Source organism: Phodopus roborovskii, unplaced genomic scaffold (genome assembly GCF_943737965.1).
Source record: "Phodopus roborovskii unplaced genomic scaffold, PHOROB, whole genome shotgun sequence".
Lineage (NCBI taxonomy): Eukaryota > Metazoa > Chordata > Mammalia > Rodentia > Cricetidae > Phodopus > Phodopus roborovskii.
Window position 1 is genome coordinate 1,904,906 of NW_026125554.1, and position 14,603 is coordinate 1,919,508.

Consider the following 14,603-nt stretch of genomic DNA (forward strand, 5'->3'; position numbering starts at 1 on the left):
TAGTTTTTGTATGGGGCTGGGTCCATGCATGTGAGGGCAATGCTCTCAGGGACCACTGGATCCCCTGGAGCTGGATAGAGCCATTCTGCATGGGTGCTTGGAATCAAAGTCAAGTTCCCCTCAAAAAGCATTCTGAACTAACCAGAGCAATCTTTCTGTCCTCCAGAACCCTTCTTTAACCTTTAAAAACCAGTGTCAAATATCCTGCTGTGAAAAACCCAGAACACACATCACATCACTCCCATAGACTCATTTTCTTATTGACTCATTTAGGGACCACTGGCCCCTCTCAGTTCAGGGGGGGACAAGGGTAGATCCAGTTCAGTGACTCCTGCCTCTCAGGGCCTTGCATACAGTAGGCCCTCCATAACTGCTTAAACAATTGCTTACACTTCTGGCCTCCACCATTCCAGAACTCTCTATAGCTCCCAGTTGTCTAGGTTCCCCAACTCAACTAACTCAGGTCTGGTTATCTCCTGAGTGTGGCCTGCAGGATCAGGAACCAAAGGCTTCCCTCACCAGGAGGCTCCTGCTGGGAACTCTGTGGTCTGTCCTCACAGGCAAGACCTGGGAAAATATGGCATTCTCCCAAGATCATGTCTGGCAGCCGCCTGCGGGAACACTCAGCCCTAATGAATGAATCCACTCCCCCACCATCCTCATTCTCCTTGCAGAGCCAGCATTAAAGGGAAAACATCCATTAACCAAATATAAACGCCAGCAAGACAGATTGCACCTTGAGCTGACTTTTAATGAGATGGCTTGGCTCTGAGGATGGCAGGCAGTCTAGGCACCCGGCCAGGGCTCCAAGCTATATCAGGTTAGGGGTCCTTCATGGTTCCTGCCTGGGACCGCCACACCACTTCAGGGATCCTCAGGACACTCTCCCCAAGGCTGAGGTGCCACCAATCTCATCTCCTTGGATGGTGCTAGAGTTCTCAGAAATCTACCCCTGTCCATACTAGCTGGCACTCATTCAGTCATCCTACAAACACTCCTGGATGTCAGTTCTGTTTGGTCCACTGAACATGAGACAACTGGATTGCAGGCTTGTCCTTGTCAGGGTTCAGTGTGGGGCCTTCCATTCCAGCTGAGTGAAACCTGCACACAAGATTTCCTTGGGGGGTGGGTAGGATGACTCACAAAGTAAGAACTTATCCCCAAGAATCTCGTTCTGGACATTTCGAGTCCCACACTGTGCCATTTTGTGTGGGGTTTCTCATTGTGCAAATGTCCTCAAGGTCCCTCCACACTTCATGGATGGCTGCATCCATTTCCCTCCCATGGGCACTGGGGCTCTGTTGGTCTTTGCTACTACCCTGTCCCACTCCTGGCACATGAGGATGTCTGTGGGATCTTGGCCAAGGTTGTCCCACTGATCTGAAGACTGGAAACATTTACCAGCCTGATAATTATGATGGTTGAGTCCCAAGGACAATTCTTAATCCTTATGACCCCAAAGTAGCCAATCAGATGTGTGTGGGGGACGAGGCAGCACAGATGAGGGAATATATCTAAGAGTATGGTATGGGGCACATGCTTGTCATCCAGGTGTTAGGGAGGCTAGGCCAGCGGGTAAGCACCAAATATGTGTGGCAATGCAGGCCCCACTACGTGCACATGCACTCACACACCAATTCCAACCAGAATCCCAGCATAAGCAGAATGATGGACATCAAGGAGGCACCTGAGTTCACCTCCCTTACCAGGAAACCTCCAGAGGCCTCTGGTGTACTGGGAACCCATGGTTAGTAGAGTCCCTATGTGCCTGCCTCTCCCCAAACCTCCTCCAAGGGACAAGCCAGGGAATGGAGGGAGGGCTGAGGTATCTGGGCCAAGAATGCAAACGAGTCAGCTCAATGAAGAACTAAGAAAAGGTTCATGTTATAGGAGGCTGATGTTCATCAGGGTATGGTCACATCTTGCCACCAGTACTATCTGGGAGTGGACATCCAGAGGGCACAGTGATAAAGCTTTTGGTATGAGGCCAGCACCGACACCCATCGGAGCTGCAGGTTGACAGTTCTGCTAAATCACACAGATTTTCTGTATCATTAGGCAGAGCTGTCAGCTGAGGGTGGCTTTCTGGAAGGTTCTGTGGGTGTTTGGGCTGAACTCCAGACTGTGGTTGGCAGCAGCCCCAGGACAGTATGTGGAGACCGAGCTCTGGACACCCATGTGGGGTTGGTCGCTGCCTGGTTGGCCCCAGTGAGCAGGGACTCTTCATGGTCAGCCCTCAACCACCCACCCCTCTCCACCTCTGGCTCTGTACACATCGTGTCCCTAATGTGAGGCCTCTCAACCACTCCCTGGCCCCTCAGGGACAGAACAGCCGAGCCATACACTTCTTTGTCCATTCATTGTTAAAACATTAGACCACAGGCCAAAGGTAAGTATTTCTCTGACAGCTGCCCAGCATGTGTCACTTAGAGGGCCGTGTGATGATGCGTGTGGAGAAGTCGAAGAGATCCCGGTTGATCTTGCGCAAGCTGCGCACCTCTTCCTCCAGCTCCAACACCCGTGCTGGTAACATCTGGTTGCCTAGCATGTTCTGCAGTGAGAGGGGTGTGTGGGTGGGGCTGCTCTTGCCCACCCCACCCAGGCCCACAAGTAGGACAAACCCGGCCCACCTTCGCCATGTAGCCTGACAGCACTGCCTGTAGTTGGTCCAGCCTCTCCAGGTAGGTCTGCTCAGTGCCCTGCAAAGTAGCATGGTCACCTGGGGTGTCCCGGCCCAAAGGAGCCAGCCTTCTCCATAGGTCCACAGTCCAGGGCCAAGGACTGGGGCCAGTGACAGCCAGGCAGAGGTGGCTGTAGAGTAGTAGGTGGGACCAGTACCCAAATCCAGCAAGTCACACAATGGAGACCGCAGGGGCAGGGCAGTGTCCTTTTTGGACACTAGGTCTTCAGCCCCTGTGAAAGGGCCTAACACCCCTGGCTCCTGTGGGGTGCTACAGACCTGGCCCAGGGCCCCATGGGAGCCACTGAGCACAACGGATGTGAACTCTGGGCAGAAGCCCTTTGCAGTGGGTGCTCGCCCACCCCTAGGTGTTTTCTAAGGTTCCCTATCTCCTGCCCCAGTGGTCTATCCTACTCTATTCTTCACGAACCGAGTGACCCGGTCACACAGTGGGAGCAGTGTGTCAAGTCATCCTCTAAATGTGTGCAATTGTGGGGACAGGTGCCAAGTATGGCAGCAAGGACTCGGCTGCTAAGGGATGGCATCAGCACTAGGGGGGCTCTAGGGGATGGAATGTTCTGGAACAGTGGCTGAGTGGGTCCTACCTGTAGGTGGAGTCCTAGCTGTAGGCGAAGGCCCCCAGCCTGGGCCTCATCTCCATGCTCAGCACCCAGCAGGTGCTTGTTGAAGTGAGGCAGGGGCAGGCTGGGCCTGAACTCAGGGTTGAGCATGCTGGACGGGGCCAGCATGATGGTCGCATTGGTCACTGGGCCTGAGAGACAAACAACAGTGTCAGAGCCTAGCTGGTGGCACAGAGCCCCGCCTTGTACCCAGCGTGGGGAACACCTTTGAGTGTGACTGTGCGCAGGCACTGTTTGCTCTTCACGTCCCATAGTCGCACGGTCTCATCATGGGAGCCTGAGAGGACAACACTGCCATCCGTGGATACTGACAGGCATGTCACTTGGTTCCTGGGAGCCAAGTGGACAGGGTTGGGTGCTGCATGGGGTGGGGATTGTGGGACCCCACCTGGCTGAGGTGACTGACTACCTGTGCCCCTTGAAGACTTTCCCCGCATTCTGTTCAGGCCGGAAGTTGTGCTCTCTCTGTCCGGGCTGTGGGTAGAAACAGGTTGTCAGTGTCTGGGATACAGGGCACCTACTGTGGGGTCTGTCAGCCCCCAGTGGCCACTCACCCAGCTGCATAGGTCCACTTGGAAGACAGAGCCATCGCTACCTCCACAGAATATATGATGCTCAGCCAGATCCATGGTCACAGAAGTGATGCCCACGTCAAACAACACAGACAGAAGCAGGTCTCCCGAGGAGATAGCCCAGAGCTGCAGGGATGGGAGGCCTGGCACCATGGACATCCGGCACACAGCCAAGCCAGGGAACCAGGAAGGCTGCGGGCCCTGGCACCCTGTCCATGCTACAAGTCTCCAAACCCACCACAGACACATAGGCCATGCTGGCTGGTAGTGCAGGCACCTCAGCTGCTGCAGGATCAGTGATGACCCAAGCACCAGCCAGGCAAATTATGTCACCAAGGGGGGTAGGTGGCCATGTCTTCACTCTAGGCACAGGCAAGGGGGTTTTTAAGCTCCAGGCTAGTCTGGTCTACACACCCACACCAGGTTCCAAGCAAGCTATGGCTGTATAGTGAGACAGGACTCCCCCCCCCCCCCGCAACGACCTGAGAACAGAAAATAAAAGAGGACTAGAGGCAGGGCTCAGGTAGAGGGCTGGCCTAAAAATGTGAGGCCTGGACTCCCCCTCTAACACTGTGCCAGTAACAAACAAACAACCTCACATCGTCAAGGGCAGCTGGCCACTGCAGCGTGGCCAAGTGGGAATTTCCAGCAGACAGAGTAGACCATCCATCTCTGGGTGTCCTTGGTCGGACACAGGGATTATGGGCTGTCTGGAACCAAGGCAGCCAGGGCAAGAGGGAGGTCAGTCTCCCTCTCTCCTAGTTGAGATACAGTGGCTGCCAGGAATTCACAGGTCCAGTTGGGGATGCTACCTTCATAGTCTGATCCAGCGAAGCGGTGGCCACCCGGGCCATGGCGCCCCCAAAGCCACAGTGCAGGTCTGTGATCGGGAGTGTATGTTGGGACCAGACATGCCTTGGGGCGAGGATCCTGGATGGGTCTGCCTGCAGCACACTGGGCCCAGGACAGCAGTGAGGCCATGTAGAAATTCCCTGACCTGCCTCCTCCAGCCCCCATGCACGGGACAACCCAACAGCTACCAGCCCAGGACCTTCCTGCCCTGAAGTCCCCATAGCCTCTCTGTGCAGTCCTGGCACATGCCCTACCTGCAGAGGCTCCAGACCAACACCAAGCAGTCCTTGCCTCCTGAGACAAAGTGGCTGCTATCACCAGTAAACTTCAGGCATGACACATCTTGGTAGTGACGGCTGAGGACGACCAGGAGGTTCCCAGTAGAGACCTGGAAGAGGCCAAACACTGGTCAGGGGTGACAAAGGTTGTGTCACACCACAAGAACCCTGTCCACCTGCTCCAGGGCCACTGGTGGATGGGACAAGGGTAAGACCAAGGGATTCCTCACTGTGTACTTGGCCAGGACTGGCTATGCCCCCAGTGTCTGATGGTAGTGTGACCCCACCCTGTCCCCAGGAAAGAGGGATACAATGTGTCCTGTGTCCTCTGAGCCCCCAGGGAGCCTATGCTTGGCCATGTCTAAGGTCAGCTAGTCTAGGGGGATGTCTTGGAGGCCCCTGCTGACAGATCATGTGAGATCTGGCTCAGTACAACGGAACAGGAGGTGCACATGTCTCTCAGGGCTTGGGAGTCTGATACATAGAACTGGTTAGAAAGCCGAAGGAAGCATCAAGCAACAGGTCCTTGCAGGGTGAGAGTGAGGCTGCAGCTGGAGTGCCTGGAGCTGAGGCTGGTGCCCGTCCTTTCTAACACACACAGGGAGGGGGCCAGGGAATGCAGGAGGGGCAGTGTGGTGAGCTCAGCAATGCGTCAGAGAGGTGGGCTCCAGCCCAGGCCCCAGGCGGTGAGGACTCTGCCTGGGGAGGCCAACTGCTGATGTTTCTGTTGGGTGTCTCAGGGCAGGGAAGGAGAGTGTGTCCATCTACACACTAACGCTACATGGAGACTGTTGCTCATGGCTGTTGCCAGAACCTCAGCCCAACAGGCTCCTGGCTGCCACACAGGTGTCAAGACTGCCGGTTCCTCTTGAGCTCCTCACCCCAGAGAAATGGGAAATTCCCATACCAGCCTTCAACACAGAAATCTGGGAGACTGTGCCACAGCTCAGAACCCTTAGGGTAGGGCAGAAGCCACCTGCCAGCCAGTGAACAAGAGAAGGTACTGATCTAGGAGTGGGGAGTGAGGGTGCACCTATGAGCTGTTTAATTTTTGTCACTTTGACACAAACAAGAGTCACCCAAAATGGCCTCCATCTTGCTGGCCAATCTGGGGCATTTTCTTGACTAAATGATTGACATGGGCCCTCCCATTGTGGGTGGTGCCAGCCCTAGACAGGTGGCCCTGGGCTACATAAGAAAGCAGGCTGAAATGGGTGAGGGGTGGAGGTGGGGTGATGGCTGCTGCACACCTTTAGTCCCAGCACTCGGAAGGCAGAGGCAGGCAGATCTCTGTGAGTTCTAGGCCAGCCTGTTCCAGAGCGAATTCCAGGACAGCCACAGTGACACATAGAAACCTTGTCTCGGAGATGGGGATAGGGAGGCCAAGAGAGTAGCTGAGTGGGAGAGGACCAGCAAGACCTGAGCCCTGGGCTCTACCCCCAGCACCACATAAGTCAGGCACTGCTATCTCAGCACTGGGAAAGGGTGACAGGAGCATTTGGAATTCAATGGGTCCATAAGGAGTTCAAGGCCATTCTGGGCTATGTGAGACCCTGCCTCAAAATAAATAAATAAATAAACAAATGGCTAAGGAAATGGCTCAGTGGGTATAGTACCTGTTGCTCAAGTATGAAGACGTAGGGTCCAGTCCCCAGAACCCATTAAAGCCATCGGGGACAGTGTCTATGGCACTCCTGCAGGAAGCTGGCTTCTCTTTGATGCTGACACATGCATTTATCAGGCTTTCACACATAGTGAGTACAGGGAACCCAAGAAAGCACAGAAAAGGGAGTCCCAGATGTGCCCTTCAGACACAGCAGCACAACCCAGGTGGACCCCTCCTGTGGGGCTAATGGAACCCTGGCCATGGTGCCCCAGCTTCAGAATCATGGCCTGAGAATGACACCGTGGCCCCGGGATGGTCTGAAGGAAGACGAAGTCAGGAGCAGCTGAAACATGGCTGACCTCAGCTCTGTGCAACCACGTGGCCAGCCCAGGACACACTTGAATCCTGAATCCCCCAGGCTCACTTATAGCCAGGGTTATTAAGTGGGCCCAACATGGAGCCAAGCAGCTGGGGCAAGCAGAAGGCTGCCTGACGATTGACCTCTGACTCTGAGGAAGCAGGGTGAGGGCACTGGCACCTCTTGTCATGACTGTGAGACAAAGGGGACTGGCTGTCATAGGGTCTGGGATAGGGTTTTGGTTTGTTTGTTCTGTGTGTAGCTCCGGTTGCCCTGGAACTTGCTCTGTAGACCAGTCTGGCCTCAGACTCAGATCTGCCTGCTTCTGCCTCTTGAGTGCTGGGGATTAAAGGTGCGTGCCACACCACATAGCAAAAGTTTTATATTTTAAAAGATAAATTTATGTGTCTATGGGAACTCACAGAGGTCAGATGCGGGTCCTAAGTTGAGTTGTGAGCTGCCATATGGGTACTGGGGACTGAACCCAGGTCCTTGCCAGGAAGAGTCAGTGATTTTAGTGCTGAGCAGTGTCTCCAGTACAACTGATTGTTTTTAAAACTCTCTATTTTTCAGGTTATTTCTTTATGAGTGTTTTGCCTGCCAGGTACATGCCTGGTGTCTATCAAGATCAGAAGAGGGTGTTAGATCCCCTAGAACTGACATTATGGATGCTGTTAGCTATCCTGTGGGTGCTGGGAATTGAACCCAGGTCCTCTGCAAGAGCAACATATGTTCTTAACCACAGGAACAGTTCTTTCTGCTGTTGACTAAGGATGTCAACTGCTAAGTTGTCACGTTCCTGCTTCCTGCCCTGACTCCCCTCAACATAAGCTGTCAGGTAATATAATAAGCCAAATAGATGATTTCCTCCCCTCCATTGCTTCTAGTCAATGTTTGTCAACAGAAAGTAAGATAGAACACTGCCCCTTTCTAGGGTTCTTTCTTGGTTCCCCATAAAGGTGGGGACAGCACCAGGGCCTCTACAGTCATGAAGAATAAGGACCCTATAGACATTTGGGCCTCAGAAGTCATAGGTTACCTTCCAGCATTCCCATGTGACACATATGTGACAAGCTGTTTTTACCTCCCACAAGTAGATGCTCTCTGCAATTCCTGCCAGGACATACAGGCCATTGGGTGCTGTGGTCAGACAGGTGACTGGACCAGGACACATGATTTTCTGTTGGAGCTGGTCCTAGGGACACAGAATATAAGACAAGCCACGTGAACATCAGGAAGAGCGAAGAGCTTGTTAAGTACAGAGAAAAAGAGGAAGGAGTGGGGGTGGACAGAACTCCCAGTGAGAGGTTAGGATGTGGCTCAGGGCTAGACCCCCCTGCCTAGAATCCCCCAGTGAAGCGCATGGTTGGGGCTCAGTAGGAGGGGTCCTACCTGACATGAAGGAGGCTCTGGGTTCCAGAAACATAAGAACCAAAAAAAAAAAAAAAAAAAAAAAACCCATGCCTGAGACAGTCCTGATATAAGACTCAAGACACTTTAAGAGGGTAACAGGTGGTGGTGACGCTCCCCTTGAATCCGAGCACTGGGAAGGCAGAAGCAGTTGGATCTCTGTGAGTTCGAGGGCAGCCTGGTCTACAGAGCTACTTCCAGGACAACCAGGGCTAAATAGGGAGACTCTGTCTCGAAATCCCTTCCCCAAAAAAGGATAACGCATGGGCCACCAGTCTGTCTTGTCCCAACATTTCTGATCTGTCATGCTGTCCAAAAGCATGACGTCTAACGAACCCCATTTTCCTTTCTGCATCAAAATTGGCGTTCTTTGTTAGAAGTGTACACATGATTTGCCAAAGGTCTTCACGTGAACATGCGCTTGGAAATACCAGGGCGCCTTTGCACCAGCAGCCTAGTAGGCCCTCGGCCCACCAGTACACTTGCATCACACAGCACCCCGGGGCCCGTGACCCTAATTCCAGCGCATCCGAGTCTTCGTGGCTGCCCCTTGGCCCCCATGGATGCTGAGGCTACGCACCTTGCGCTGCAGCTCCCAGGCGCAGATGTAGTTCTTGCCTTGCTGAGCCGCCAGCAGGTACTCGCCATTGAGCAGCGCCAGGCCCCGCGGCCCCGCTTGGCCGCCGCGATAAGTGAGCAGGTTGGCGCCCGAATGAAGCTCCCACACCACGCAGCTCCATAGCTGCGCCGAGGAGTCCGTACACACCGCCACTTCCATGGGCGCCGCCATCTTGCCCGGACAGCCCCTCCCCTGAATCCCGTCATCCTTAGCGAGAGTCTAACAAATGGCTCCTGGCGTGCTAGAGAGGCACTTAAGCGCCTCCTAGCTGCCAAACTGGAGCCCACGCATGCGCAGTAGTTTCAGCGTGTCGAGGAGGCGGGGCTGTCCAGTGTTTACTGGCTCCGCCAAGCCTAGAGGAGCACTTAAGTGGTTCGGGTGGGGCACATTTACGCATGCGTACAATGTTCGATGTGGTGGGGCGGAGCCAGCCGCCAGTTCCACGGTTCGGTGTAGTGTAGAGCTGTGCGAGGGGGTGGAGCCTCAGTTTGTACGTGCGTACAAGCTCGGCTGCTGGGAGCGGACTAGGCTAGACAGCAACGCCGGCTAGAGCATCCGCAAACCTCTTCGAGGACCGGGCGGGGGGAGACCGGATTCCCGAACACGCGTACAAGCCTGACTGGGCCAGGGAGAAACTGGCCTCTGCACGCATGCGCGCTTTCCGGGCTCAACCCCTGAAAGATGCTCTTGCTACCTGCTTACAAGAGTTGTATTTTGAACCACAGCTTAGAGTGACTGACTACATATTTTCGCCGGACGGTTCTGCTGGGCTTTTTGACTGAAATGATTCTAACTTTTACAATTTTTTCTTCTTCTTGAGACACTCTCATCCTCGAACTCGCGTCAGTCCTGCCTCACTTTCCTGCGTGCTGAGATGACAAGCTTTGTTTATGCCATTATACTTTTATTTAGATCCAAAGAAATTAGTTACTACATGTAAGTTCAGGCTGCATACAACCAAAAATAACATCTCTGGTCAGGGCGTTGCTCTTGGTGATTAACGGCTTACTGATTGACCCACGTCCTTTATCGGTTTGCCTCCTCTTTGACCTTTCCTCTTTGGAGTCATAAATTTCAAATTTGTATTTGGTTCGCTCGATGTAAACCCAACAAGTCAATCTCTAGTCCAACATCCTTTATTTAGTCTCAGGTCACAGCCTGCTGGCCATAGGCCAGGTCTAAAACGAAGGATTTTTTTTTTAATGCTTTTGTTTTCCCTAATGTGCTGTTAAAGGAGAATTAATGCAAGTGTTGAATCTTGCAGCTGAGGATGTGGCCGCCCGGAGTTCTGCACCAGCTGGAGCAGCAGGGCTGGATGAGGGGGTGAGGTTCTGAGCAACTATTGGGTCTATGAGGAGAGGGAGGTGCATGTTTGGTGTCAACTTGGGAACCAGGAACGGAGGAGACAGTTGGAGTGGAGAGTGCCACTCAATGTGGCCACCAGATGGCAGGCGCAAGCTGGAGGACACGGAGATCCACCAGGGGCAGTCTACATCTCAAGAGAAGCCACCACCCACTTCAAGCAAGAAACTCAGAGGAACACATTGCTGTCCAGGTGCACGGACAAAGATCCTGGGGCAGAGTGGAGGATGTAGAGCTTCGGTTAAAAGGACTGAAGGACACAGCTTGTGTGTAGCTCAAATTGTCCTTAAACTCCAGATTCTCCTTCCTGCCTCAACTTCCTGAGACTTAGGTCACAGATCTTTTAATGCTAAAGTGTGAATAAGAAGAGAAATAAGGCCCAGCAATGGTGGCACATGCTTTTAATCCCAGCACTCAGGAGGCAGAGGCAGGTGGATCTCTGAGTTCGAGGCCAGCCTGGTCTACAGAGTGAGGTCCAGGACAGGCTGCAAAGCTACAGAGAAACCCTGTTTCAAAAAAAAAAACAAAAACAAAAAACAAAAAGAAAGAGAGAAATGGGAGGCTGTGGAGATGACTTGGTGGGTAATAGCCCTTACTACTCTTGCAGAGGATTCAGGTTCAGTTCCTAGCATCTACAGCAGAGTGGCTTGCAGTTACCACTAACTCACTCCAGCTCCAGGGGATCTGACAACTTTGGCACTTAAAGGCACCTGCATGCAAGTGAACATATGCCCACACAGATACATGCATATATAGTTAAAAATAAGAAGAAGAAACACAGGACATGGGCTCACAAAAAGAGAAACAGGGTTGGGAGCAGCTGGTAGAGGGTGGCCTAGCATGTATGAAGTCCTGAGCTCCATAGCTAGCACCACAGAAAAAAGGCCTGGTGATGTGGGTATTGTCCCAAACCCATGGGATCAGGAGTTTGAGGTAAGCCTGGCCTACTTGTTGAGCTTGGGGCCAGCCTAGATTACATGAGACTGTGTCAAAAAAGAAAAAAAGTTTTTTTTTTTTTTTTTGGTCTCGTTTTTGTTTGCTTTTCAACATAGGGTTTCTTTGTAGCTTTGCAGGCTGTCCTCAAACTCACAGAGATCCACCTGTCTCTGCATCTTGAGTGCTGGGATTATGGGATTAAAGGCGTTCACCACCACCACCACCACCTGGTTTCTGTGTCAAATTTAAAAAAGAAAAGAAATTCAAAAAGAAAGATACAGGGGGTAATCTTGAAGGCCTGTTCTGAGCAGGGGTGGGGTGGGGTGCCAAGGGCCAACTTGGGGCTTGAATATGTCAACTGTGAGCAGTGGCTGGGGCCCTTGTACAAATCCAGGCCTTTGTGTTCCTGCTTCCTAAGGGGCTTGCTAGGAAGACCCATGGGGACTGTGCCCTAGGCCCCAGGTCCGTCTTATCTGGGTAGGTCAGGCCTAGCAGTTTCCTCCATCTTCATCTAGGACTCTGGGCAGGGGCAGAGCCTCCTGGCCAGCAGCTGAGGCAGGCCTCCCTTGGAGCAGCCAAGCCCCTGAGGCCTGGCTACTCTCTTTCCCTGTGAGGTTAGAGGTCAGCCCGCCCCCAGCAGCCCCTGGAATGAGGACAGTCCAGTTGTGTCAGCTCTGAGGACAAAAGCCACACTTGGGCACCCAGGACCACCCAGTTGGCTAGACCTGTGAGAAAATGGAGGGTACAACATGGTACAGGGAAGCCAGATTAGAGGAAACTGAGGCACAGGCACCCTTACCCTACCCCCCATTGCAACATTCTGTCGTGCCCACCCAAATCCACAAACCAGCACACCATCTGGGAACTCCTCAGGAAGAAGGGCTTGACAGTGGACCCCCAAAAGGAAGCAGGTCCTACTGACCCCCTGTTCCACCAATGAGAACAATTTTGAGGGTCCCTGGGTGGAACCTTGCTGTACAGGCTCTTGAAAAGCTGCTTAGGGCTGTGCAGCCTCAGGGCTGCTCAGTTCCCTCTCTAATAGTCTTCAGCCAAGGAGTGAAAATAAATAGGTCCAGCCAAGCCAGTTTGCCTGAAAGACACCTTTGAAAAAAAAAAAAAAAAAAAAAAAAAAAAAAAAGTTGCTGGTACTTGTCCCCCAGGCAGAGTGTCAGGGGCAAGTGGGTGACTTCCCTCCTTGGGAGCAGAATGTAAAATGCAGGTTTCAGGGGCCAGGAGGAGTCAACCAGCTGTTTGTTGTTTTCCTCAATTCTGTCAGTAACTTGGGGAGGGACCAGCCTGAGCCAGACTTGGCCAGAGCAGGCAGGAGAGAGTAGCCAAGGTCTGGGCCTGTCCACCTGGCTTTATCTACTTTGAGTCCTTCAGTCTCCTGAGTCTCCTGGGTATGTATGGAGCTGACAATCAGGGATCCTTTCTTCCCTCAAATGCTTAAACTGTCACTGTCTCTCAAGACCCATCCAGTCAAGCTGGGAAAGGTGGGCACATGGCATACGCCTTTGATCCCAATTCTCTAGAGGCAGAGGCAGGAGTAGACTTGAGCTCAGGGGAGGAGACTGTTTCTGTCTGGAGGAGCTGCTAGGAGCTGAGGCCCCTGGGGTGACAGGTGGGCAGGACACAGAGCTAGGTGTGGGGAGCCCTGGGGAGTTAGCTGCCTTCAGAGGAGGCCTCCACCTGGCTGCTGGAGCCCAAGGGACAGAGGTGGGATGATGGTGTTCCAAGGTGCTAAGGGTAGGGACAGAGGGAATGTTTCCCAGATGGGAAGCAGATGGGAAAAGCAGGCAGGGCCTGTGCAAAGGTTCTGAAACAGGCCAAGCCTGCTGTTCACACCTGGGAGGCAGTCGCTCATTGGTCCCTGTGCCTTGAGTTCTAAGCCAGCCAGGACTGTGTAGTGAGACTTTGTCTCAAAAAGAATATGGTCAACATATATTGTATGAAATTGTGAAAATGTAAATTTTTTAAAGTATGGGGGTTTGAGACAGGATTTATTTGTGTAGCCCAGGCTGGCCTCCAACTTACAGAGATCCTTCTCCTGCCTTTGCCTCCCCAGTGTTGGGGCTAAGCATGTGCTACCACTGACTGGCTTTTTTCTTTTCTTTTTTCTGAAGCAAAAAAAGAAACAACAGCCAGGGAGATGGCTTAGCATGCAGGGACACTCATCTCCCAACCTGCTGTCCTGAGTTCAGTTAGCAGGACACACACTGTGGAAGAGAACCAACTTCTAAAATTTGGCCTTAGCCCTCCATTCTGGGCAGCCTTGCACACACGACAGACAGACCTGAAGCAAAAGGAGGAAAAAGAAACTGCCTGGAGCGGACCCTCCTCCACACTCCATGCCTGAGTCCCTCCGGTCTCCAGGGACCCTCACGTCCCTGGGTCCCCTCCACACACCCAGGATGCCCTCCACCGCTACCAGCCCTTCCCCCCAAAACCAAAACCTCAAAAGTACCAGAAGCCAATCTTTCACAGACCTTCTCCACTCTTTAATCTCACCGATTTACAGGGTTACAATTGCGTTAAATATTTCTGAGGTTTAAATACAATCCACAATAAGGTCATAAAATGTAAACTTTCAGTGTTAGTTTTTTTTTTTAAGTTTAAAAAAAAAAAATCACATTTTTGTGTTGTTGTGTTTGAGTTTTCCTGTTAACAGCTGAACTTTCCTGAATATTCCGCACAGGCACAGCTGTGACCACAGCAGGCCACAGGCCACAGCCCAGCGGGAACTGACCGGAGGTAGAAAGTTTTTTTTTACTTTTTTTTATTTTTTAAAATCCATTTTACCTGAGTTGGTGTTCAACCCCACACTGTCTAACAAACCCCTCCCACCCAAGAAACTAAAAAGTTCACATGTTCTGAATGAAACAACTCAGCTCACCTTTACCCAGAAGGAAAAATAAAATCCACAAAAGCCAAAATTATGTAGGGTTGGGGGGAAAAAAATGAAGTGTGTAAAAATGACAAAAAAAAAAAAAAAAAAAAAAAAAAAAGGAAAAATTCCATAAGACTATACAATGGATAACTCTCAGAAAACACTAACTTATCTGTTCCCAAGCCCCATGCCCACCCACCCAATGCAGCTGGACAGACAGACAGACAATAGAGCCTGATGGCCAGCAGAAGAGCCACCAGGAAGATTGCAGAAATAGCCTGTCCCTGGTAAGGTTCTAGAAGCAGCCTGTGCCTGCCCTTATACCCTCTTTGCCCTGAGTTTGGGGGTCTAACTTGCCCCAACCCACAACCCTGAGGTCCCAGTGTGGACAATAACTGTGTC

General features: G+C 52.3%; 1 protein-coding gene across 1 annotated transcript; it reads right to left on the reverse strand.

Moving 5' to 3' along the window:
- Positions 1-2,345: 2,345 nt before the first annotated feature.
- Positions 2,346-9,203, reverse strand: Wdr18 (WD repeat domain 18). The gene is made up of 10 exons (XM_051177438.1): positions 8,978-9,203; positions 8,072-8,182; positions 5,000-5,133; positions 4,706-4,847; positions 3,876-4,019; positions 3,731-3,795; positions 3,527-3,651; positions 3,286-3,452; positions 2,631-2,699; positions 2,346-2,551 (listed from the first exon to the last, which is right to left on the reverse strand). The coding sequence occupies exons 1-10, from the start codon at positions 9,185-9,187 to the stop codon at positions 2,423-2,425; spliced, it is 1,296 nt and encodes a 431-aa protein (XP_051033395.1). The 5' UTR covers positions 9,188-9,203; the 3' UTR covers positions 2,346-2,422.
- Positions 9,204-14,603: the final 5,400 nt, after the last annotated feature.

Bases quoted from the DNA above. Each gene is read 5' to 3' on its own strand.
- Wdr18 (XM_051177438.1), bottom strand. From the start codon at position 9,187: ATGGCGGCGCCCATGGAAGTGGCGGTGTGTACGGACTCCTCGGCGCAG. The intron at 3,652-3,730 runs GTAGTCAGTCAC...CTTGGCTCCCAG, and splicing joins AAAGTCTTCAAGGGGCACAG to GAACCAAGTGACATGCCTGT. The intron at 2,552-2,630 runs GTGGGCCGGGTT...CTCTCACTGCAG, and splicing joins TGTCAGGCTACATGGCGAAG to AACATGCTAGGCAACCAGAT.